Genomic DNA, 23,490 nt, shown 5'->3' on the forward strand with positions numbered 1-23,490 from the left:
AGATGTAAACTTATGATATGTCGTTATCAATAAAATATGATCTCATAATTTGTCATAATTTATGAGACTGTAACTTATGATTTGTCATCTACGAAATTTCTCATATTATTTTGCATGTTTATTTAAAATTAGATCTCAACTCTACAAGAGAACATCTCAATTTATAACCCATGATTCGAATTGATAATTGAGATCTAATTTTAAGTAAGCACATAGCAATTGTAAACGTGTTCAGTAAGAGGGAGTGGAAGAAGCAATAACGCCTAAGGGGGACAGCTGGAGATTGTTTGTAATAGGTCATTTGGGTAACTAACCCCGCATTGAGATTCTTTTTCAATCTCGAGTCCGAAGCTGATGAACCAAGTAAATTTGACCACTCATTTTAAATATTACGGTCTCCATTAATCAATCTAACTGGCCCATCTTACAAAAATCAAAGGTCTAGATTTCAATTTTGAACGATCTAGAGTACGCAGTTAATCAGTTTCAAACTGCGAGATCCAGAGAGTCCCAACCAAATCTACTTCTATGATTTATTTTTCTGTGAAGTCTAATCTTTTGTGTTGATGTTGGTCCGGATGGTAGAAGAACCAGCTATAGAGGTATACAGTATATGAGAATATCCCCCTTCCATGAATAAAAGTGCTTTTTAAGTGGATTAAGCACTTTCTGTTTGCCACCTGTAAATCCTCTTTCAACTACTTACTATATTTGTATACAGAGTTGGCCATTTTCCCTAAGGCACTTTTGTATCCCACTTTTCAATTTAATATGATTATGCTAATGGAATTCTTTGTCACTTTAATAGTTTCCCCACTTCATCTCATGCATAAGGGATTCTCCAAATAAATCTCCACTAATACCATCTTAAATTAACGTACGCATGTCATTAGTTAATTAATTCTCTCTGTCTTTGTACTATAACAGAATATGATCCGGCCGACGACTATTAGCTTAATATATTTCCTAAACTTTAATTTCTTAAAGATTGTCTTGGACTAATAATGACCACTAATTATAATATCAAGTTTGTGTTCATGATAAACTATGCTAATTTATCTCCTCGATTGATTTTGATCCATGTTAGTCGAATCAAAATGTTCAAGACTAAACACCATTCGATTTGGATAATATCAATTGTAGTGCTAGGGGACAGTTTAATATATAGAGGGGGCATGTGTTTGCACATCTATAACCAAAATGAAGAAATCATGCATGGTGTCATAATATGAGTATACGTAATTGCTCTTTATATGGTCAATTAGTTTTACAATGAATTTTAACCCTTTTTATAAGGCCAGAGAAAGGTTTCTCACATATGAAGTTAAACGGCCACATGTGCTTTACGTCACTCAATTCGTGTTGCCTGCGTGTGTGGGTTGAAAATTCGACACACGTGGAGAGCATGTGAGAATGTGAAAGTAAAATAATCTCAAATCGGTGAAAGAAACAATCTTATAACGGCTTATAAGAAGTTGAACTACTCCTATATGATTAATTAATTTTAGAGAACTTTAACGAAAAGCTTCTGGTACTGTTCACTTTAACGAAAAACCACATTTTTACACTAAAAAGTGAATCATGGTACTATTCAATTTACCCTTTATTTTGTCTTTATCGTTAAAACTCAAAGTTTTCAAGCAATTTTCATTAGTTTTCCTTTAATTTTATAATAAAACTTCAACTCATTTTATGTAGTTCGATTATTATTTGTGTTTCCTTTATTTATTTATTTATTTTATATTTTTTATGAAACGCACATTCAGTGAAAGGAAGAACGTGATCCTTGCATCACCGCTTTTGTCTCTGAAGGCTTAAAATATTTAAAAGATGGAAATTATGTTACATCCACCTTCAACGGTATGGATACACTACTGCTGGACCAACTTTATTCCAAAACCATCACCCTCGAATAATCAAGGTTTGAAAACTAAAATCGTCTCCTAGATCCGTCTTCTCCTCGTCTAAAGTTGTATTGTTTTGCTATAATAATATATTTATATTAAGAATGAGATATTTGAGCTAAATCATAGTCCGTTGTCTCTTCCTTTTTAAGTACTATAAGAAGGACTTGTATAATATAAGTACATCATTATGGTGACGTTCTGTGCTAGCAATATAAAAACATGTAATGATGTGGTTTTGTATTATTAGCTTGAGACGCTACTGAGATGGTGTAATTTACTATACAAGTTAGCTCTTTTGAGTTGTAGTGCTAAATGACATTGCATTTGAATTAATATATATATATATGTATGTATATATGTACACAAAAGTGCAGAGGGAATTTATCATGAGTGATCAATCAATAATATTCAACTTGTTGATCCCATGGGGTACTACTACACTTCCTGCGCATATACTACTAGGGTTTTTAAATTATCAAAGCTATGAGATGCGCAACATACAAATTAAAACCATCAATGCATTTCCAGACGATCCACCATATATGTCTATATTATAAGATGATTACGCACTAACCGGATTTTTTGACATGATTTTGCTGAAAAATATGAACTCTTGTAAATTTTGAATTTTTGGATTGAATAAAATAAATGAAAATTAAATGATAGAATTAAGAGTGTACAAAAATTATATTTATATATATACTAGTCAGTAAGTTACTATGGGGCTTATAATTGCTCGTTTGGGCTCATTTTCCAACAAAATATCATGATATGAGATTTTAAAGACCATCATTTGAAAACCGTTCGTGCAAAAGATTACTCAAATTGAAAACCGTTTTACCGTTTGATTGTCCTTGTGAATTTTTTTGCAAGTTTATAAGAAAATATTGTATTCGTCGATTTGTTTGATTTGACTAACTTTTTGCACTTTAAAATAAACAGTTCGGATCTTGAAATTTTATTACGAAGTGGGACTGACGAGCTATTAACGTTATATTAACTTACTAACCCATTATTGCTTGAGCATTCATGTATGTATGTATATATATATTAACTTACTAATCCAACAAGCTATTAACGTCATATTAACTTACTAACCCGTTATTGCTCGAGCCTTCATGTATGTATGTATGTATGTATGTGTATATATACTTTAAATGGTAACCTACGACAAAGGGACCAATGAATGCAAATCTTTATACCTCGAAAGAACATGGTTGGTCCCTTACGAGCCGCCGAGGACACTAGGATGAATCGGAAGTAATATCTAGGGCAGATACATAACAACCAAAAGACAAATTCCATGCAAGTATGCAAATATAATTTCTCCATAAAAAAATAAAATTAAAAAAAAAAACAAACAAAAAAAACAAAAAACAAAAATCAAAAAGCACAAGAAGGATGTGACAGTTTGAAATAATTCACCCGAAAAGATTAGAGAAAGTAGCCGCAGAGAAAGCAAATATAGAGTTTACTATGTAGAGGACATAAAGGTCTGGTAGTTAGGAATTAGTCATTTTCCATTGCCTATATACTTTTAGCATTCTGTATGTCTAATTTCTAGTGCTGTTACGGCAAGGCATTAAAAGTTTGCTCATCTTTTCGAGACTTTGCCTGGAAGAGGACCGAACCATGTTCGTAGCCTTTTAGTTTTGTACTCTTAAATGGTTCATCTTTGGTTATTATGTGAATTGACGAATTCATGTGATATACTATGAGTGAACGACTACATCAGAGCATAGTATTAACAATCATGAATTAGTTATACATACCATGCATGATGTATGCATGTGAGATATTCCAGTACTACACATTTTTCGGCAAACAATAAAACATCACACTTTACATTAGTCATGCGACAAGAGTTCAATTCTCACCCTTTCTTTTCATTAGTCAAGCCTTAATTAGCCCTCCATTATACTGATCGAATCATAACATATCGAATATAATCTTCTTCTTTTTTGTACAAAATATTCCAAAAACATGGGCTGCTGCCAAAGTATATTATCTCCTCTTTAAAATTAAACCAAAACAAGTGTTTTGCATCATCTAAAGGTACTTCTGATGCTTATTACATTTGTGTATCTCCCTTTATAAAATCAACATTAAAATTTATTTTCGAGAAGGATTTTTTTCTATAATTTAATTATCTAAGTGTTTCAACTAATGTTTGTAACTATTATGTGAACCGCACTATTTATATATAATCTAAACTATAGAAGTAGAGGGATTGAACTTGGGCATATGGGGGAGCCTAGCCAATCTGGCTGCACCCTCGTCTGTGATGAATGTAGGGCTTACATATAAACAAGGTTTGGTTGCTGAACAATTAGCATCGGTTCTTGCTTAAAGCTAATGCTGCTCCTAACTTGACACTTGTCCAATTAGCTTTTCAAGCTGGATAATTCTGTGTAAAAAAAACAAAAGAACTAAACATGTGTCAAAGAAAGGAGAAGCCACATTGGCTTTCAGCAGGAACGCTAATTGTTCAGCAACCAAGCTTTGTTCCATACATAATCATTCCTAGCAAAAAAAGGGCAAAATGGTAATTTGATAGAAAAAGGTTCAGTGAGTTAGTTGTACTTTCAACAGTATTTGTGTCCGATACCGTTGGTATATTCTTTCGCCGTACGTCTTATAATCCAACTGGCTGCCACCCGCACTCCAACCCCTCCAAATTAATGAGCCATCACCAAAATCTAAATTTCAGAAGAAAAAAAGTTCTCTGTCTCTGCATGCGCGCCAATCCACCGTGCCCATCAATGGTTTCGAGGTTCGGCGACGCCGCGAGGGATGTGTCCGAACCGGGCAGCAGCAGCATCTCCGTATCTGGAATCCCATCTCTTCCTAGCTAAAACGTGGGAAAGAAAGTGCTAGAAAGTGACGGAAAATGAGACGACTGATATTCTTCCGAGGGATTGTGTCCTGGGTCGACTTTCTCTTGTCAGCTTTTGATGGCTTTCTGATGTTTTCTCAGTATTACTGGCTGTACTCGTAACTTTTTCTTGCCATGGTTTCCCCTGCTTTTCAGAGGCTCCTAATGGTACGTACACCGCACACACTTGTTTTTGTTGATTATATGATTGTTTTTTTAGTGGATATTCAGAAAGTTTTAGACTTTTAAGTTCACTGGGTATTGAAAAATTCTGGGTTGGAAGTTCTTGAAGTGATTAGTGTACCAATTCAGTTTTTTCATGATTTCTTTTGGTGATTTTTTTTTGGAAGAAATGGTTAATGGGATAGAAGGAAGTTGACATGTGAATAGTTGTATACAGAAATTGATGGGTTCCTCTGGAAATTTAATACTTTTTGGGTTGCATGTGGAATTCTGGATACGTGAGGTTTGGAAGAAATGGTATGGATGTCAATTTGAAGTCTCAATTATAGAAAGTATGGTTTTTTTGGTAGTTATTATAATTTATAAATGGCTTGCATCCTTTTTTTATTTCGTGCTAGAATTTGAAATTATTAGTTGGAAGATGTTTGATTCTTGTCACAAATGATTTAGTTGGAGTAAGAGCTTCTTTCTGGTTTTAATTTTTATCTCCCTTGGGCATTCCACAGTAGTTTGAGTGTGATGTCTATATATAGGAATCAGACAACTTGAGTTTGATACCTATAACACTATTGCTACACTAGTGTGAATTCAATATATTGATCTCAGTATCACACTAAATTTTCCGGTGCATTGTAGGAGTGTGATTCCTATATGAGTTCAATACATTGGTACCACACTCACTTTTTCTAGCCTTAACCTACTTGTGTTTCCAAAATTCTCCTCAAATGGATTTTGGATACCGAAAATCCAACTCTTTTTTCAAATCCTCAATTGGTATGCAAATCTGAAGCAGCTAATCTCTCAATTATTGTTTCTAAAGTTGCTCTAATGGAAATGAAGCTTTGCTGGTTTTTGTTAATGGTTATAGAAGATAGCAAAAAACAAAATAGTAACAATACGCATCCAGAAAAAGAGCACATGCTAAAGATGCAAAATTTCCATACGATACTAAAGTGCTTTGGTTTGGTTGTTTCACAAAGATACTAAATCTTTAACAATTTGAGGCATTCTTTCACGCACGAGGAACTAAAGCGATTAGTTAAAAGTAACATATTCTGTTTTCTGCATCTACTCATATTCTCGAACCTTTTCCCCTCTAACTTTCACACTAAAAATGAAAGGTGACTCTTGCAGGTTCACAGAAGCTCTTATCACTGTTGGCCTTGAAAAGTGGCTATTTTGTAAATTTCTTAAGAGTTTTTGCAGATATTAAGGTAGTGTTGTTGCTGAAGTATCATACTGTTTATAGAAGCTCTCAAGATCTTTCTCGGTGAAGGTTGTTCTACCTGTCTGAGAGATGACGCAGTTTTTGGCTGAACTGCGGTAAACAAAGCGTAAAGACATACTTCTGTTGGGTGGATTGAACTTTGTTGGTCTCATTTCTGCATTCTGTTGGTTAGTTCAGCTCGGCTAACCTCCTTTGGCAGCAGATAATTCCTGACAGAAACTTCGACTTCCTTTTGGGGTACATCTCCTTTGGCCAGAGACACGCACACATCTCCTGTGTGCATGTCTCTATATATATTATATCAACTAGTTCAGCTCTGTTGAGCAGATCTCCTTTGGCAAAAGTTACTGAAGTTCCCTTTCGTTGGTTGACTTCCTTTCGTAGTGGATGAGAAGAGTGCTTCTTTTGTTGAATTGTCATCAATTTATCTCAAACTCGAGTGTTTCTTTAGGGCAGATCTCCTTTGGCATTCTCCTCGCTATTTCGGCAAGCTTCACCTCAACCTCTGAGAAAGATCTCATCTGGCAGTTGCAATCCATTGACAGTTCTGCAGTTGAGAAAATCTCCCTTTTGAAGTTCTTCTGGGTAATTGGTTGTAGTCAAAAGTTCACCCCACCGATCGGGCAAATCTTCTTTGGTACTCGGAGTCCTTTGTTGACTCCTGTTACCCTTGTAGGGCAAATCTCCTTTGGCATTTGGAGTCCTCGTAGAGTCCTGTTATCCCTCCCTGTATAGGGCAAATCTCCTTTGGCATTAGATCTCCAGTTTTAGTGGTCAAAGTACCCTACTGGAGATATCCCTATCTAATATCAACTGGAAAAGTGTACGGCAAATCTGTTTATCACAGAGGATGTTGCGGCAATAATCATCATTTCATCCTTTGGAGACTACACACGTGACACATCCCTGTAGGAGTTCAAGATAAGCTCAGATTGTCACGGTGTTAAGATTCATTCCGTCCCGGAAGGTATGCAATCGACATTACTACTGTACTATCTATTTACATTTATCGTTTGTTTCCAACATATTTCTAGTTTGTGTTAGACTACAAACAAATCCTAAGTTGCAGAAATAAAATGTACTTAGTTCTGATTTTTGTGCTTTCTATGGCAATTGATTTCAAAAAGATGCTTTGTTTTGCAGTTCAGTGAAGATTAACCAAGTTTCTCAGACGGCTTGTAATTTTATCTGTTCCCATTTTGCAGTGGAGGTGAGATATCCTGCACCGCGGACTCTGTACTCTTTTCATTCATTTGATTTTGGATTTATTTTGTGTTATCTTGTAATCATGTTTTATATGTACATGTACACATGCATCAACGTAAATAGATTTGCAAACATACCTCTATTCTTATTTTTGACATCGGACTGAGAGGTACGGTTATCTTCCCATAGGCATCTGAATGATGAATGCAATCCTCAGTGACTCGGATTGGGAGAGTTTTAGTGAGAGTGGTAGTAGTATGGATCAATATGAAAATGAATCTTTCTATGGTGGGCATGCGGGCAGCATCTTGTCCAGCCTGGAGGCTTCCATTGGGAAAATTGACGATTTTCTCTCGTTTGAGAGGGGATTCATATATGGAGACATGGTATGCTCCGAAAGAGATCCATCTGGGCAGATGGGCAGAGTAGTTGGGATTAATATGTTCGTTGATTTGGAGAGTGTTAAGGGACACATAATAAAAGATGTTAACTCCAATAACCTATCAAAGATACGCTCCATTTCGGTGGGGGATTATGTTGTTTGTGGTCCATGGCTTGGAAGGGTGCATAGAGTGGTTGACCATGTTATGGTTGTATTTGATGATGGAACGGAGTATGAGGTCACTGCTGTTGATCAAGAGAAGCTCTTGCCCATTTCTCCAAACCTACTTGAAGATCCACAGTACCCATATTATCCAGGACAGAAAGTGCAGGTCAGACTCTCAACCGCTTCCAAATCAACTAGATGGTTATGCGGTAACTGGAGGGAAAATCAAGTCGAGGGAACTGTTTGTTCTGTGGAAGGAGGTTTGGTGTATGTTGATTGGCTTGCCTCTGTTCTCATGGGTTGTGATTCGAAATTGCCTGCTCCTCCACGTGTGCTGGATCCGAAAAAGTTGAATGTGTTGTCATGTTTCTCTCATGTAAACTGGCAGCTTGGTGACTGGTGTATGCTTCAAGTTGCTGACGATAAAGCTGTCATGGAGCAGGATTTTCATAGTGCATCTACTTGTGAGATGAATAACAAACCCAAGATATCAGGAAGAGGATTTAGGAGAAGAAACGCAGATTCAAAATTCGATGAAATCTTTGTTATCATAAAGACAAGGACCAAAGTTGATGTGGCGTGGCAAGATGGTAGTCACTCTTTGGGATTAGATTCACAGACACTAGTTCCAGTCAGCGTTGTAAATGATCATGAATTTTGGCCTGAACAGTTTGTCCTGGAAAAGGGCACTTGCGATGATCCACACATGTCTAGCAGCCAAAAATGGGGTGTCGTGAAGGGTGTGGATGCAAACGAGCATACAGTAAAGGTGCAATGGAACACTATCCCTGCACCTAAACAAAATTACTCCGAGGGAAAACAGATGGAGGAAATTGTGAGCGCTTATGAACTAGCTGAGCACCCAGATTACTCCTACTGTTTTGGAGATTATGTGTTCAGGTTGGTCCAGAATCAGTTTGATGAACAAGCGGATAAAAACTATCCGCTCACAAAGATTGACATGAGCGAGGAGGCTGCTTCTGAGGACAAGGACTGTGGTGGGGATCAAGAGGATTACACTGATAAATGTTACCTATCTCACATTGGAAATGTTATGGGCTTCAAGGATGGAGCTGTGGAAGTGAGATGGGCTACTGGTATTACAGGCAAGGTATAAATTAAGCTGTCCTTACTGGTTTGTTTATTCATCATTCTGTGTGTAAGATGATTGTCTGCTGACTCTGGTTTCCCCTTAAATTTTGATAGTCATGTCATGTTTAAGTTTTTTGGTTGGTCATTGTTACAGGTGGCCCCTAATGAAATTTTCCGGTTTGACAAACATGAGGGTTCAGCTGCTATTCCTGCAGAAGATGACATCGAAGACTTGAACCGAGAGATGATTCAAAATGCAAAGCAACCTTCTAACCAGAAGGGAAAGGTAGAGCCATCTCTCTCTCACTCTATGTTTTCTTTTTTCAGTTTTCAATTCATTGGATGCCAAGTGTTTTTGAAACATTTGGTGTATATGAAGTTTATGGAATGTTTTGATGTTTTGGTTTTCAATAAACTTGACATTATTGCTTCCCATAAACTCTGAAATTCCATGGAGGAAGCCTGTATTTTCTGCATTTTCCTCGCAACAAGCTAAATGACATTTTTATGTTCAGGATTCATTGAATTTGGATGATGGTGGCAAAGATTACACAAGGGAGTCTAGTTCCTCTTTCCTTCCTCAAGCTGCCATTGGATTTTTCACAAGCATAGCTGCGAGTCTTTTGGGATCCCATGAGTCTGCACCACTTTCAGGTCCTTCGTCATCAGCCTGTATTTCTGAAGTTGGAAATGAATCTGAGATTTCCCATGAGAAAGGAATAGCGGAAACTTGTGACCTCTTTACTGAGCAACAGTCAACGACTGAGCTGGAGAGGTTTGAGGAGAAGAGCATTCCACATTCAAAAGCTAATGACAGTGCAGATCAGTTTAGGCAGTTTGACATAGTTGCTGATTGCACCGACCACCATTTTCATGGTGCTAACAAGGAGTTGGCATTATCTCAGGTTAGAAACATGATAATATTTCCCATAAACATACCATTTCATATATTCGTATAGCAGAGTTAGTCGTGATTTTTATCTGTTCGGTTCCGTAATAGGTGAAAAGAGGCTGGATGAAAAAGGTCCAACAAGAGTGGAGCATCTTCAAGAAAGATCTGCCTGGTTAGCACTTCCATCTGTTTTTAAAGTTTAATTTGTAATGGTTTTCATTGGTAACACAAGGGATATTTTTATGCAAAGTGCTTTTGAACCATCTTTAGAAGAACAACACTAACTTAACTTTACCCATCAACAGAACAAATCTATGTCCGCGCCTTCGAGGAAAGGATGGATCTACTGCGAGCAGCCATTGTTGGTGCACCTGGAACTCCATATCATGATGGGCTTTTCTTCTTTGATATTTATCTTCCACCGGAGTATCCTCATGAACCGCCTGTAAGTACTTGCATGTGGTTGTGCAGTTGTAAAATTTTACATTGATGTTTATCATCGTGAGTGCTAATTTAGCATGTCAATCTTGAAATTTTATGTAGATGGTACACTATAGTTCTGGTGGGCTACGTGTCAACCCTAACTTGTACGAGTCCGGAAAGGTCTGTCTCAGTCTCCTTAATACATGGACGGGCACAGGCACTGAAGTTTGGAATCCAGGGAGCTCCACCATTCTTCAAGTTCTTCTCTCCCTTCAAGCCCTCGTGCTTAACGACAAGCCATATTTCAATGAAGCTGGGTATGATCAACAGATAGGAAGAACCCAGGGAGAGAAAAACTCCGTAAGCTACAACGAAAATGCATTCCTGATGACATGCAAGTCCATGCTGTATACACTCCAAAAGCCACCTAAGGTACAATGCTTGATTCTGGATTCTCATTAGGTTTTCCTTTCTGTTTTAATTAGTAGTGCAATATGTTTGTTTGGTATACATTGTAACTTAGTAATGTTGATGCAGCATTTTGAGGAGCTTGTTATCGAACACTTCACTCGGCGCTCCCAAAATATTCTAATGGCTTGTAAGGAGTATATGGACGGGGCTCCAGTAGGGTGTGCTATCGATTTCCTGAAAACTGAAGATAAACACAGTAAGGGAAGCTCTACCGGATTCAAAATCATGCTCTCTAAGCTCCTTCCAAAATTGGTTGAGGCATTTTCCAGCAAGGGAATTGACTGCAACCGGTTCATGGGGCCGGAGAAATGTACATGGTGCAAAATTGTAATATAAAGGTACCCAGGGAAGATATTCCTGTCATGTATATAAATAAGTCCATATGCTTTCAATGTGTGTTTGCTGTAAGATTGCTCATGTAAATAGTCTGGTTGTTTACCCAAAAAGAAAATTGGGGTGGGGAGAGAGAGAGAGAGAGAGAGAGAGAGAGAGAGAATCCATGGTGGTTTGTATGTGTATAAAAAATGGGTTTCTAAGATTTGGAATGTGATGAATCAGTAATATAGTATGCCGTGCTTACAGAATTTGTGAAATAAAAAACAAGAGTTGTGTTGTGTTGGAAGTTGGTTGCCAAGAAAAAGAAGTACCAATTTTCTCACTGCATTTTACAGGTTTGAGATTATTTTTAAAGGGTGGTGCTAGCCAGATATTCATTTACTTCTCACATACCCCTCTTAATCCGGTCGGCGGATCGAATGAAAGATCAATGGGTAAAAATTAATAAGTGTATGTGAGAAGTAAAAAGAATGTGTGAACAAGACTACCTGTTTTTAAGAAAAATGGACCATGAGGTTTCAATTTTCTCAAATTGTATCATGACGTTTGAGATTGTATCAATTTACACATTTTGTTTATTTGAACATCAATCCTCCATTAAATTGATAAGCTATTGAGTCAATGTATAGCAAATGTGGCTTACAAGTCAACTCAATTACAAGTCTTATACTCATCATGTCATCAATTTAATGAATATTTAAATAATTGATTAGACAAAAATGCAAAAATCATTATAATTTCAAAAATTTTAAGTTGCACTATAAGAAAATTAAAATATCATGCTCTGTGGGAATAGATTCACATGCATTAGTTCAGTAAACGTTTTAGATGATCATGAATTTTGGCCCCAAAAGTTTGTCCTGGAAAAGGGTACTTTGTGATGAAAAAAACCACATGGGAAATTCCTGAACTAAGAAGAAAACGCCACACATGCTAAAAGAAACACTACAATTCTACAATTACAGACTTATCATAAATACTATACAATTCATTAGTCACAGAGAACTCACATTGAACCAATACGAAAGATAAAAATAACACTCATGAAGACTAAACCCTGCAAGCCAAAGAACTATCGTAAAGTTACCACATGGAAAGCACCAATCTCCTTCTAGTGATCTTACCATCCTCAACAAAGAAGTCTTGCTATGAGCCACCTAACAAACATTGACAGATGCCAACAAATGTTGCTCTCGTCGTCTACAGAGGAAGATAGCGATCACTATTCCACATAGAATCTCTTCGAGAGAGTGAAAGAACCACAACCAGTCGATGAAGGATTGTCGACGATAAGGTAGGGGACAATGGATTTTTCTCTCTAGCAGCTAGGCATTTAGATGGCCTCCAGACAAACCAGTGATTCTATGTCCTCGTTCGTAAGACACTGTAATGTGCAAAACCAATCAACCATTGAGAGTTGATGATGGAATTAAGGTCTAACTAATTGGTTGTTACCTTCTTTGTCTCAGCCAATGCCTTGAAATGTCGAAGCACCTCGCCAAATTTGTTTTCTGCCAGATCATGACCAAGCTGAATAATAATACCAAAAAACCAATTAATTAGTATTACTAATGAGAAAAAGATTTACCAATAATTTTAGACAACAAAAATAAAAATAAAAACCTGCAAGAGGCGAGACTTCAAAGCATGACGATCATTGTAACAAAAACGAGAGAGAAAAAAAAAAAATTCAAATTTCCAATCAATTGTTTTATTCCAATTGGTGTATACCAGACCATGTTTTCGTCAAAATTTGACGAACGCAAGTATTGAACGATGCCGGTTTCATTAGAATGGACAAAGCCAATATCTTCTGCCGAAAATCTCGTAGGTACTCTTACTTTTAAGAACTCCATCCTAAAAAAAAAAACAGACAAACACACACGAGATTTCTCTTTATATATACATATATTTATGAAATAATTCATTGTCTATAACTGTATATATCTTTTACTACAAATTAAAATTAACCTGGTGAACTCCACTAGCATGCGAGAAGATGTTGGCTCTCCAACTATAGCCTTATGTAGTTGTATAGAAGGTTCACTGTACTCTTCCACCTAATTATTATTGCATGTAAAAAGTTTTACCTTACAGAAATTGAATTAGTATTGGCACTCTAAAAAACAACATCCCGCCTTAATTTTTCTCTTCTTTAAGTTTAACATTACGGAGGAGTGCATGATGACAACTTTTTTCTAGAGAACAAACAACAAAGAAAAGTAAAAAGAACAAAAGAAGAATTACCATCGTGTTGGTAGATACAATATGCATTGTATATATTCATGTGTGAAGTCCCCCAAATATGTTACCACGAGATTTGATGGCTATCACAAACTATACAAACATGTATAAGAAGAGTACTGTGACATATTTCATTGTTAAACTATTGTTAAACTACGGATTTAGAACATTGATTAGATAATTCCTTACTTAAATTACATAATATAAGCTATACTTATCATTGGTGACTAAAATAGAGATTTAATTCCTCTAAAGAAGCATTTACAGCCCCTTCACCAATGCCATTGATTGTGACTTCAAGTTGTCTGGCACCAGCATATGCACCCTATCAAAATTAGATTTGTATATTTCTTAATCAAAATTAAATATATGTATATCTTATTGGTGTTGAAAATTATATATTATAATTAATATTACAATATTTAATTTCTATATGAATGAAAAATAAGAGTCATGTGTCATAGTTGAATTCAAATTCATGAGTTGCGTTTGTTTGTTGGAACTTTAGGCAACAGTCACAATGCATCAAAAGGGGTGGCTTGAGTTCTTTATAAACTCAAACATCCCACATATCTAATGGACCAAAGATAAGAGTTTTCTCCAATGTCTTAGTAAATATCCGAGTCATGTCTTGAGAGTACGGAATATATGAAGTTCGCCAGAGTCTGAAGATTGAAGTGCTTTGACTTCGGATTATAGATTGTTGAATCCTGAGGGACGGACGCCTACCGAACTACAAGCACAAGAGTAGGGACGAAATTATGTCTTTAGGACATTGCATTTATGCAAGCCTCAATCTCCAAGTTTGTCAGTTTTTTCTAATTTTCTCTCTAGTTGTTTATATTAATCTCATATATAATTGATGTTGTGAATTTCTTTATGACCATTATCATTGGAATTATATTATTATTTTATATATTTTCTAATATTGCTCTAGGAACTTAATTAATCTGTGTATATAATTGTAATGGCATACTGCTATTGCATTGGCCGTGGCGAGGTCAAAATCGTTATGGCAATGTACGGATATGATTGCATTTTCATTTGGGATTCTGTTGGGAATATATTCGGGGTGAGTCGGTGGTTGTGGTTGGGACAGAGCGTAGCAGCAGCGCGTTAAGTTTTTTTTTGTTTTTTTTGTTTTAGTGTTTTAACTCAAGGGTAGCCTTGAACTTTCACACAGACTTTCGGTTAGATTTATAAGAAGTGAAAATTGTTGGCTGAGAATAATTAAAGGGGTAGAAAGAGTGGCTAGTTATGTAAATTTCTTAGGGGAGAGTTATAATTTGAATCTGATCTGTCGGCAGAGTGAAACGCAAAGCATGACATTGACAATGGTGGAGATCCCAGAGCAAAAGCTTTACGACGGAAATCGATTCCCGGCAGTTATATCTCCGACTCCGACTCCGACTCCAGCTCCAGCAGCAGCTGCTGCTGCTACCCCTCGTCTCACAGAAACCATCCAAGCGAACAAACAGTACATACAGGACCAGCTCCGAAAATCGGGGGCCGTACTCTTCAGGGGGTTTCCTGTAAATACGGCCTCGGACTTCAACGACGTCGTGGAGGCCTTCGGCTACGAAGAGAATCCTTACGTTGGAACTTGGAACTGCTCCTCGGACCAAGATCGTGGGTCGGGTTTTTACCGCCAACGAGGCCCCACCAGATGTCAAAATTCCATTTCACCACGAAATGGCTTTGGTAAGTGGCAACTATATAGTGCATTTCATTACTTTTCTATAACTAACCAGAGGGGGAAGAGTCCTAAATTATTACTATAATTAAGGTTAGAAACTCAAAATCCTATTCATTAGGATATTGAACCACATATAAGATATATAATACAGGATCATAACAATAGTTAAACCATTTTGTAGAATTTCTTCATTCAAACACACCCTCTATATGTGTGTGTGTGTATATATTTATTTATTTTTTAATTAACATCCTATATATGTATAACGTTATTTCAAGTTGCAGAACGTGTTGTTTTTATTTGTTTTCCTTGTGTGATGCTTATGACGTGTCGTTCAGTATCCAGAGTACCCATCCAAACTGTTATTCTTTTGTGAAGTAGAGCCTGTAAGTGGGGGTGAAACTCCCATTGTTCTAAGCCACATTGTGTACGAGAGGATGAAAAACAAACACCCGCAATTTGTTCAAAAATTGGAGGACCATGGATTGATATATACCAAGATTATAGGCCACCACGACGACCCTTCTTCCGCGATAGGCCGTGGCTGGAAGGCCACATTTGCGACCGAAGATAAGAACATAGTTGAACAAAGGTATTTATTTGTACTACTACATACTGAAAAGATGACTATGATAAGACGGTTACATAACGATAGGACTACATATTGGCAGGGTTTCTAAGGAGGGGTTTAGGTTGGAATGGTTGGATAATGGAGGAGTGAAAACAATCAAGGGACCGATCCTGGGCATCAAATGTGACAGCAGCACAGGGCAGCGCAAGACTTGGTTTAACAGCATCGTGATAGCATATACAGAGTGGAAAGGAGATGCAAGAAATGACCCTGAGAAGGTTGTCACATTCGGGGATGGCAGCCCGTTGGCAGCGGATATCATCTACGACTGCCAGAAAATTCTTGAAGTTGAAAGTGTGGCCATCCCTTGGCGCAAAGGTGATGTTTTGCTGCTGGACAATTTGGCCATTCTTCACTCCCGGAATCCATGTACTACACCTCGCAGAGTCCTTGCCGCCCTCTGCAAGTAGACTAGCTAATCAGCTGTATTAAACAACTAATCATATGTGTCCTCATATGTATCTATATTATAGTATGCCTTGTTTACAGAATTTGTGAAATAAAAAGCAAGAGTTGAGTTGTTGTGTTAGAACTTGGACTTGTTTGGTTGCCAAGAAAAAGGCAAAAGTAAGAAGAACCCTATATGATTGCTTTGTGTATCTTTCTTTTCTGCCCCTTTTAACCTTTTTTCTGGAGGTGTAAGATAATCCCACAAGATGAACCCGTCATTCCTCTTTAATTGCAAATAGTTTTTCTATCAAAGTTTGATTTGTATGCAGAGAGATTTATTTCGAATAAGGGTAAAAATGGAAGTATGAGGACATGAATGGAATTTTAAAAAAAGGGTTGTCTTCTCCAAGGTAACTAGGGTTGCTATTTACATAATTTTGTGTCTGATCTGGAAGCAATAATTAATCTCTGTCCCATGTTACACGATCGTACCTAACATGAATATTATATAATACCGGGATCCTCTCCTGAGCAGTTCCCTAGGGATCCTAGAGATCCCGCAATCATGTCCGTTCATCGTATATCGTGCGGTCAAAAATTCTTTAAAATTTAAATTTTAAAATTCAAATATGAATAGTATCTAACGAAAACTGACATCACGATATAAAATGAACGGACAAGATTGAGGGATCCCTAAAGAACTGCTCAGGAGAGGATCCTCGTTCTATTATATAAACCACAAACGATTAAAGTATGGCAGCAAAACAATGACGGCTTGTTTTATTAATATCTCACATTTGTTAATTGCACTCCACATATTTAATACATTTTATATTTACTTTTTAAATTAAAATTTTTCTTAACACACCCCATGTATTTTCCAATACTACCCTCACACCTCACACCTCATATCTCATACACCCCACATCTCACATCATCAACTAATTAACCACACATCAACCTCTTCATCTCTTTCAAACAAAAGAATAATCCACATTTTAAAGACAATAAAGATGAATTAAATTGTTGTATAAAATCTCCATTTGCCGTTTGATTTATAAACATCCGTCAAATTTTCTTAAACAATCATGTTGGATTCTAAGAAGCCAGATGGACAAATGGTAGGAAATGTTCTTATAAGGTCATGTCAGTTCCAACCAGCCAAAAAAACATTGAATTTCTTCATCATCAAACAGCCACAAGAATATTACATTTAATTACATCTTAAAATTTTCAACATTCTCTAGTTTTCTTCCTATTTCTTGGATTCCAATTAGAGCAGGGCTTCGCAAAAAGAAATTTTTATTCCATTATTTAAATAATTTTTTTAATGTGAAAACCAATGAATGAACGAGGAGCAGAACTCGATTTTTTGTTCCATTCATCAAAAGATATATTTTCATTAACTTGTTTGTATTTTTAGGGTTTTGTGTAAGAGAGGGTTTGAATATTCATTTCATATTAGAGTTACAAGTTGTTTAGTATTACAATTTTTAAATGGGATGTATTTAACATGTGGGGTGTGTTAATAAAAAATGAGGTGGATTGTCTGCCCTCCCATTTCCATATACTCTTTTCATCCCCTACTGTTTGTGTGGTCACAGTTAAGCCACGTCAATATTTTATATTGATTTTTTTATAAAAATAATAAAACAAAAAGTAATAGGAATATAAAATGTTAACGTAACTTAACCGTGACCATATAAAACAGTAGGAGATGATAATAGTATAAAAATGGGACGGCAGACAATCCACATCCAATAAAAAAAAACCAACAATAATTACAAAGAAGACTCTTGAAGCAGCAGCTAACAACAGAGACGGAGACAGCATGGCATTGACAATGGTGGAGATCCCAGAGCAAAAGCTTTACGACGGAAATCGATTCCCGGCAGTTATATCTCCGACTCCGACTCCAGCAGCAGCTGCTACTCCTCGTCTCACAGAAACCATCCAAGCGAACAAACAGTACATACAGGACCAGCTCCTAAAATCCGGGGCCGTACTCTTCAGGGGGTTTCCTGTAAATACAGCCTCGGACTTCAACGACGTCGTGGAGGCCTTCGGCTACGAAGAGAATCCTTACGTTGGAACTGCTCCTCGGACAAAGATCGTGGGTCGGGTTTTCACCGCCAACGAGGCCCCGCCCGACCACAAGATTCCATTTCACCACGAAATGGTTCTGGTGAGTGTTACGCTATGTTTCCATTTTTATGTTAAACTTAAGGCTGAGCTCGGGAGTTCGATCCGAATCTTTATAAAATAAATAAAACTAAGAAACTAAAGTAAAATAAAAAGAAATGAAAAATGAAATAAAATTCAGTGTTGCAGTGGTTGTCTTCCATATTGAAGTTTGGTACAAAAATGTAATTAGGGGTATAATTTAGGGGGCATAACTATAGATAAACCTTCTACTGTGGTGTCTTACGAAGTGTCGTTTCAGTATCCAGAGTTCCCATCCAAGCTGTTATTTTTCTGTGAAATAGAGCCTGTAAGTGGGGGCGAAACTCCCATTGTTCTAAGCCACATTGTGTACGAGAGGATGAAAGACAAGCACCCGCAATTTGTCCAAAAATTGGAGGAACATGGCTTGATATATACCAAGGTTTTAGGCCAAGATTACGACCCTTCTTCTGCGATGGGTCGTGGCTGGAAGTCCACATTTGGGACCGAAGACAAGAACATAGCTGAACAGAGGTATTTATTTGTAGTATAAAATGTTTATTATTGCTAAGTATTTAAGCTTTAAACAATATGATCTGATAACAAATTGCAGAGAAACAAAACAAAAAAACTATGCTAAGACGTATGGCTACGTAATGATAGGAACTGCATCTTGAATTATATGCAGGGCTGCTAAGCTGGGGTATGTGTTGGAATGGTTGGATGACGGAGTGAAAACAATCAGGGGACCGATCCCGGGCATCAAATGTGACAGCAGCACAAGGCAGCGCAAGGTTTGGTTTAACAACATCATGGCAGTATATTTAGGATGGAAAGATGATGCAAGAAATAGTGACCCTGAGAAGGCTCTCGCTTTCGGGGATGGCAGCCCCTTGGCTGCAGATGTCATCTACGACTGCCAGAAAATTCTTGAAGATGAAAGTGTGGCCATCCCTTGGCGCAAAGGTGATGTTTTGCTGCTCGATAATATGGCCGTCCTTCACTCCCGGAATCCATGCACTACACCTCGCAGAGTCCTAGCCTCCCTCTGCAAGTAGACTAGTAAGCTGTATCAAACAACTCATCATATGTCTCCTCATATGTCTGCATATATTATATGATAATGTCTTGCTTACAAAATATGTGAAATAAAAAGCAAGAATTGAGTTGGAGTTGTTAAGATTTGTTTGGTTGCCAAGAAACAGACAGATAAAAAAAATAATCCCGACAAGATGAACCCGTCATTCCTCATTACCTGCAAATCATTTGCTATTACTTTGATTTGTATGCAGAGAGAATTAATGTATGTCTGATACAAATAAAATAATGTACTCTTAATATATTATTAGGATTCAAATAAAATATTTTGTGATTTGGAATTATATCCACACCGTTCATTCCTTACGTATTTATCATGGCTAATATGTAGTTTTGGTTGTTTCATTTACCTCCGATATATTGTTGAATACACTTCACATGCTGAATACACTCTACATACTTTTTCACACTACACTCGTTCTTCACACTTTCTGCATACACCTCGCATCTTCACGTACATCTCAAATCAACCTTGCGTACCTCATATTCGTTGTTAAAAAAGAAGAAAGAGAGTAAATAACCTACATAATTCCTCAATTTTTCTGCACATCTAGGTTTATGTCTATCTTAAGATTTAGGTTTCTATCCATTTGGCGGAGGATCAAGTTTTCATCTCTGTTTTACAAAGCCAAAAAACTGTAGTGAGAAAATGCAGATCTTCGTTTATTGAAGTTTAGGGTTTTGTAGAAGCAGAATTAGATCGACGAGTTCTTTCTTTCTTTGTCCTCTGCTCAAATGCATGTGACTCTGTCATAAAGTGTATGGCACCATTTTTCCATGCAAAGATAATCTCTCTCTCTCTCTCTCTCTCTCCAGTCGCAGAGTGTAATCCCTAAAGGATATGCCATTTATTTCAACCCCGAAAATTGTATTGTGTTTGAGGGAAAGGGTCGGATCCCTTCCTCCTAATTCACCAATTCCGGGAATCCAAACCATTGAAATTTGATCCAACAGCTAAAATTATTATAACTTTTAAAGTGAGCCTCTTTTTGTAGCCGTTTGATCAAATTTCAATGGCTCAGATCCCCAGACTTGGTAGATTAGGAGGAAGGGATCCAGAGAGGATCATTTTCCAAGTTTGATGAGAGATTTTTACGGGATGATACATCACGAATCACAATATAATGTGACGTGATGTACCACTCGCGTTTCGAGCACAATAAAAAAAAAAGTTTTAATGAAAAGCCCACAGTACTGTTCACTGTAACGAAAAACCACATTTTTACACTAAAAAGTCAAACCTGTTACTATTCACTTTACCCTTTATTTTGTTATTATCGTTAAAACTCAAAGTTTTCAAGCTATTTTCATTAGTTTTCCTTAAAAATAAAATTGTGTTTGAGAATCAAACTTAACAAAGGCTTCTCGATCAACAAGAAATGGGGATGACAATGTGGCCATTGGCATTTAGAGATTTTATTTGTTGTGGACGGAATATCTATGAATAAAAATGTAATTCTTATTATATATTTGTATCATTCATTTGTATCATCTATCTAATGAAAATGAAACTCACATGTGTTGGCGAGCTTTATATCTATTAAAGAAATGAGACAAATAAATGGTAAGTATATGAAGACTAAATTTGCTCCATTTTCTTTTCATTTTTTATATCATTAAATAATTTTATGCGGAATATATTTAGAAAATAATTTTTATATCAATAACGTGTTTTGCAGATTGAGGATGTCCTCTGCCCAACGTTTTTGAATGAGATTCCTAAAATATGCGGAATAGTTAAGTTCCCTTATTTTATGTAGGCGATCTATATTTATAATTAACCTGCAATTTGGCTCAAAGCTCCTCAATTTCTTTCTTTTGACGCTTGAGAATAGTAGCATCTGTTAGAATCTGTCAGGAAGGACATATTTGACATTCGCAAGGACACGCACACTCTCTCTCTCCCTTTTCTATTTGGTTGTCTACAACTCTCTAATATCCCTCTGTAAACTGAAAATCAGTTCGGAGAAAGAGGAATCCTCAGTTCGGAGAAAGATGAATCCGTACTAGTTTGAGATAATTCTGGACGACAGGAGCAATCTGACGGAAAGTTAGAAGAAACTTTGAAAAAACACGTGGAGGAGATTGGTCAGTGTAGGAGAAGAAAGTGAATTCGTGTCCCTTTTTTGTATGCGTTGAGGGGTGGAGTGATCCTTTGCTCACTTTAAACGTGCGGTAGGAATAAAACACAAACATTAATAATTGAGAAATTAGAATTATGGAGAAGGAATAAAACTAAATTAACCACAACAGAAATTGTGTTACCGACTTTGTCAAAGGACTAGTTCTTGTTGGTTTTTTGCCAATTTCATCTTCTCCCCGAGGCTCCAGCAAAACAATTCAATTTGTTCTCTTCAGATTCTTTTATTTTGTGTTTTATTCACATCTCCTCCCGCAAAACTGCTTCATATCCCACGTTTGCTTTTATTTTCATGCATGTTTGCGTTCCACAAAACTGCTCCCATTACACGGTTCAAGCCTTCAACTGCAGAATAACAGTTTTAACTGTAAACGTATTAGGTTTCTTTTTTATTTTTTACTCAATTACTGAAAGCAGTTTGAAAACTGCAGTGAAAGCAAAATTGAGAAAGTAAACGAAATAATTTAAACTGAAATGATAAAGAACTTATAAACCAAAACGTACGGACAATTTCTTGCCGCTAGATTTCCAAGGAAGCAAAATCTTCAGCTGATGCAAAACCTATGTTGATTGGTTGGTTTTTGTAAGATCCCACATCGCCCTGGGATGAGGATCTTGTAAGCCTTATATGTATATTCTCATCTCTACCTAGCACGAAGCTTTTTGGGAGCTCGCTGGCTTCAGGTTCTGTAGAAACTCTGAAGTTAAGCGAGAATGAGTCAGGTCATTCCCAGGATGGGTGACCTATTGGGAAGTTCTGCTCATGTGAGTTCCCATAAACAAAATTGTGAGGGTGTGGTCAGGGCCCGAGATGTGGTGGAGCCCGGGTCAGGATGTGACAATTTGGTATCAGAGCCAATTCATGGCCGGAAGTGTGCCAATGAGGACGTCGAGCCCCTAAGAGGGTGGATTGTAAGATCCCACGTCGCTCAAGGGCGAGGATCTTGTAAGCCTTATATGTATATTATCATCTTTACCTAGCACGAGGCTTTTTGGGAGTTCATTGGCTTCGGGTTCCGTCAGAACTTCAAAGTTAACTGAGTTCGCAACGAGAGCAATCCCAGGATGGGTGACCCACTGGGAAGTTCTCGTGTGAGTTCCCATAAACAAAACCGTGAGGACATGGTCGGGACCCAAAGCGGACAATATCGTGCTACAGCAGAATCAAGTCCGAGATGTGACAGTTTTAATGAAACTGTCCTTGAATAAAAAAATAAAATAACTGAAGTGGAGTGGTTGTATTGAGGAAAACGTGGGAGTAGTGTGTGTGTGTAGAGAGACGAAAAGGGAGAAGAAGGGGTCGTGGGTTTTTATCTTCTCTTTTCTTTTTCTTTTTTTCTTTTTTCTAATTTTTAATTCTCTTTTTGTTTAACATATTTTTCTTTTTTGTTTTTGACAAAAGTATTCCAGCTATTTTGTTTCTATTATTTGAAGCTAGTTGTAGATTTTTTTTTTGTGGGGCTTTATAGTCCTTTTTTTTTTGTGAAGCTTTGAGACACTAAAATATTCTTCTGGCTTTCTAATATTAAAGATTAAAGATTAAAAATATTATTGGTGCAAATGTGAGTACTTTCTTTTAAAAAAAATACTTGAAATGTTGTTTGATGGAAGAACATGAAAATGATTTTTTATTACTTAACGACACTTTTAACTTTTTTTTATTATCAAACAATGTCAAAAATAATTTGTCTTAATAATCTAACAATGCTTTTAGTTATTTCCAAACATGTCTAGTTAATTATCGGTAAGTGAATATGAACCTGAGCGTTAAAGAGCATATACACTCTTTCGACCACAATTAAACCGTAGCTTTGAAAAATCATTATTAAAATTAGCAAAAAGCACACACTTTGTGTGTGAACAATTTCTCTTAATAAGTGCATTTTTTTCTATACTATTATTAAGAGAAGCCTCATTGTCAACTTTTTTCTCTTTTTTTTCCTATTTTGGCCTCCTTATGTAAATATT

General features: G+C 36.7%; 2 protein-coding genes, 1 long non-coding RNA gene and 1 pseudogene across 4 annotated transcripts; 3 read left to right on the forward strand and 1 right to left on the reverse strand.

The window, feature by feature from the left end:
* Positions 1–4,573: 4,573 nt before the first annotated feature.
* Positions 4,574–11,446, forward strand: LOC103446408 (probable ubiquitin-conjugating enzyme E2 24). Of its 2 annotated transcripts, none has more exons than XM_070806545.1 (10): positions 4,574–4,950; positions 6,100–7,160; positions 7,337–7,403; positions 7,523–9,057; positions 9,193–9,324; positions 9,554–9,943; positions 10,039–10,102; positions 10,236–10,375; positions 10,474–10,785; positions 10,891–11,446. In XM_070806545.1, exons 4-10 carry the CDS (start codon positions 7,597–7,599, stop codon positions 11,158–11,160), a joined length of 2,769 nt encoding a protein of 922 aa, XP_070662646.1. In that variant the 5' UTR covers positions 4,574–4,950; positions 6,100–7,160; positions 7,337–7,403; positions 7,523–7,596; the 3' UTR covers positions 11,161–11,446. The 2 variants fall into 2 exon arrangements, with proteins under 2 accessions (XP_070662646.1, XP_008383738.1); XM_008385516.4 differs by having other exon boundaries at positions 7,589–9,057.
* A 548-nt stretch (positions 11,447–11,994) lies between these two features.
* Positions 11,995–13,019, reverse strand: LOC139188766 (uncharacterized). The gene is made up of 3 exons (XR_011572047.1): positions 12,784–13,019; positions 12,616–12,690; positions 11,995–12,544 (listed from the first exon to the last, which is right to left on the reverse strand). It is a non-coding gene; the product is annotated as an uncharacterized lncRNA (long non-coding RNA).
* A 1,613-nt stretch (positions 13,020–14,632) lies between these two features.
* Positions 14,633–16,330, forward strand: LOC103446411 (clavaminate synthase-like protein At3g21360; annotated as a pseudogene).
* A 1,533-nt stretch (positions 16,331–17,863) lies between these two features.
* Positions 17,864–19,666, forward strand: LOC103446409 (clavaminate synthase-like protein At3g21360). The gene is made up of 3 exons (XM_008385517.4): positions 17,864–18,306; positions 18,565–18,818; positions 18,973–19,666. The coding sequence occupies exons 1-3, from the start codon at positions 17,953–17,955 to the stop codon at positions 19,340–19,342; spliced, it is 978 nt and encodes a 325-aa protein (XP_008383739.1). The 5' UTR covers positions 17,864–17,952; the 3' UTR covers positions 19,343–19,666.
* Positions 19,667–23,490: the final 3,824 nt, after the last annotated feature.

This window comes from Malus domestica, chromosome 10 (genome assembly GCF_042453785.1).
Source record: "Malus domestica chromosome 10, GDT2T_hap1".
NCBI lineage: Eukaryota > Viridiplantae > Streptophyta > Magnoliopsida > Rosales > Rosaceae > Malus > Malus domestica.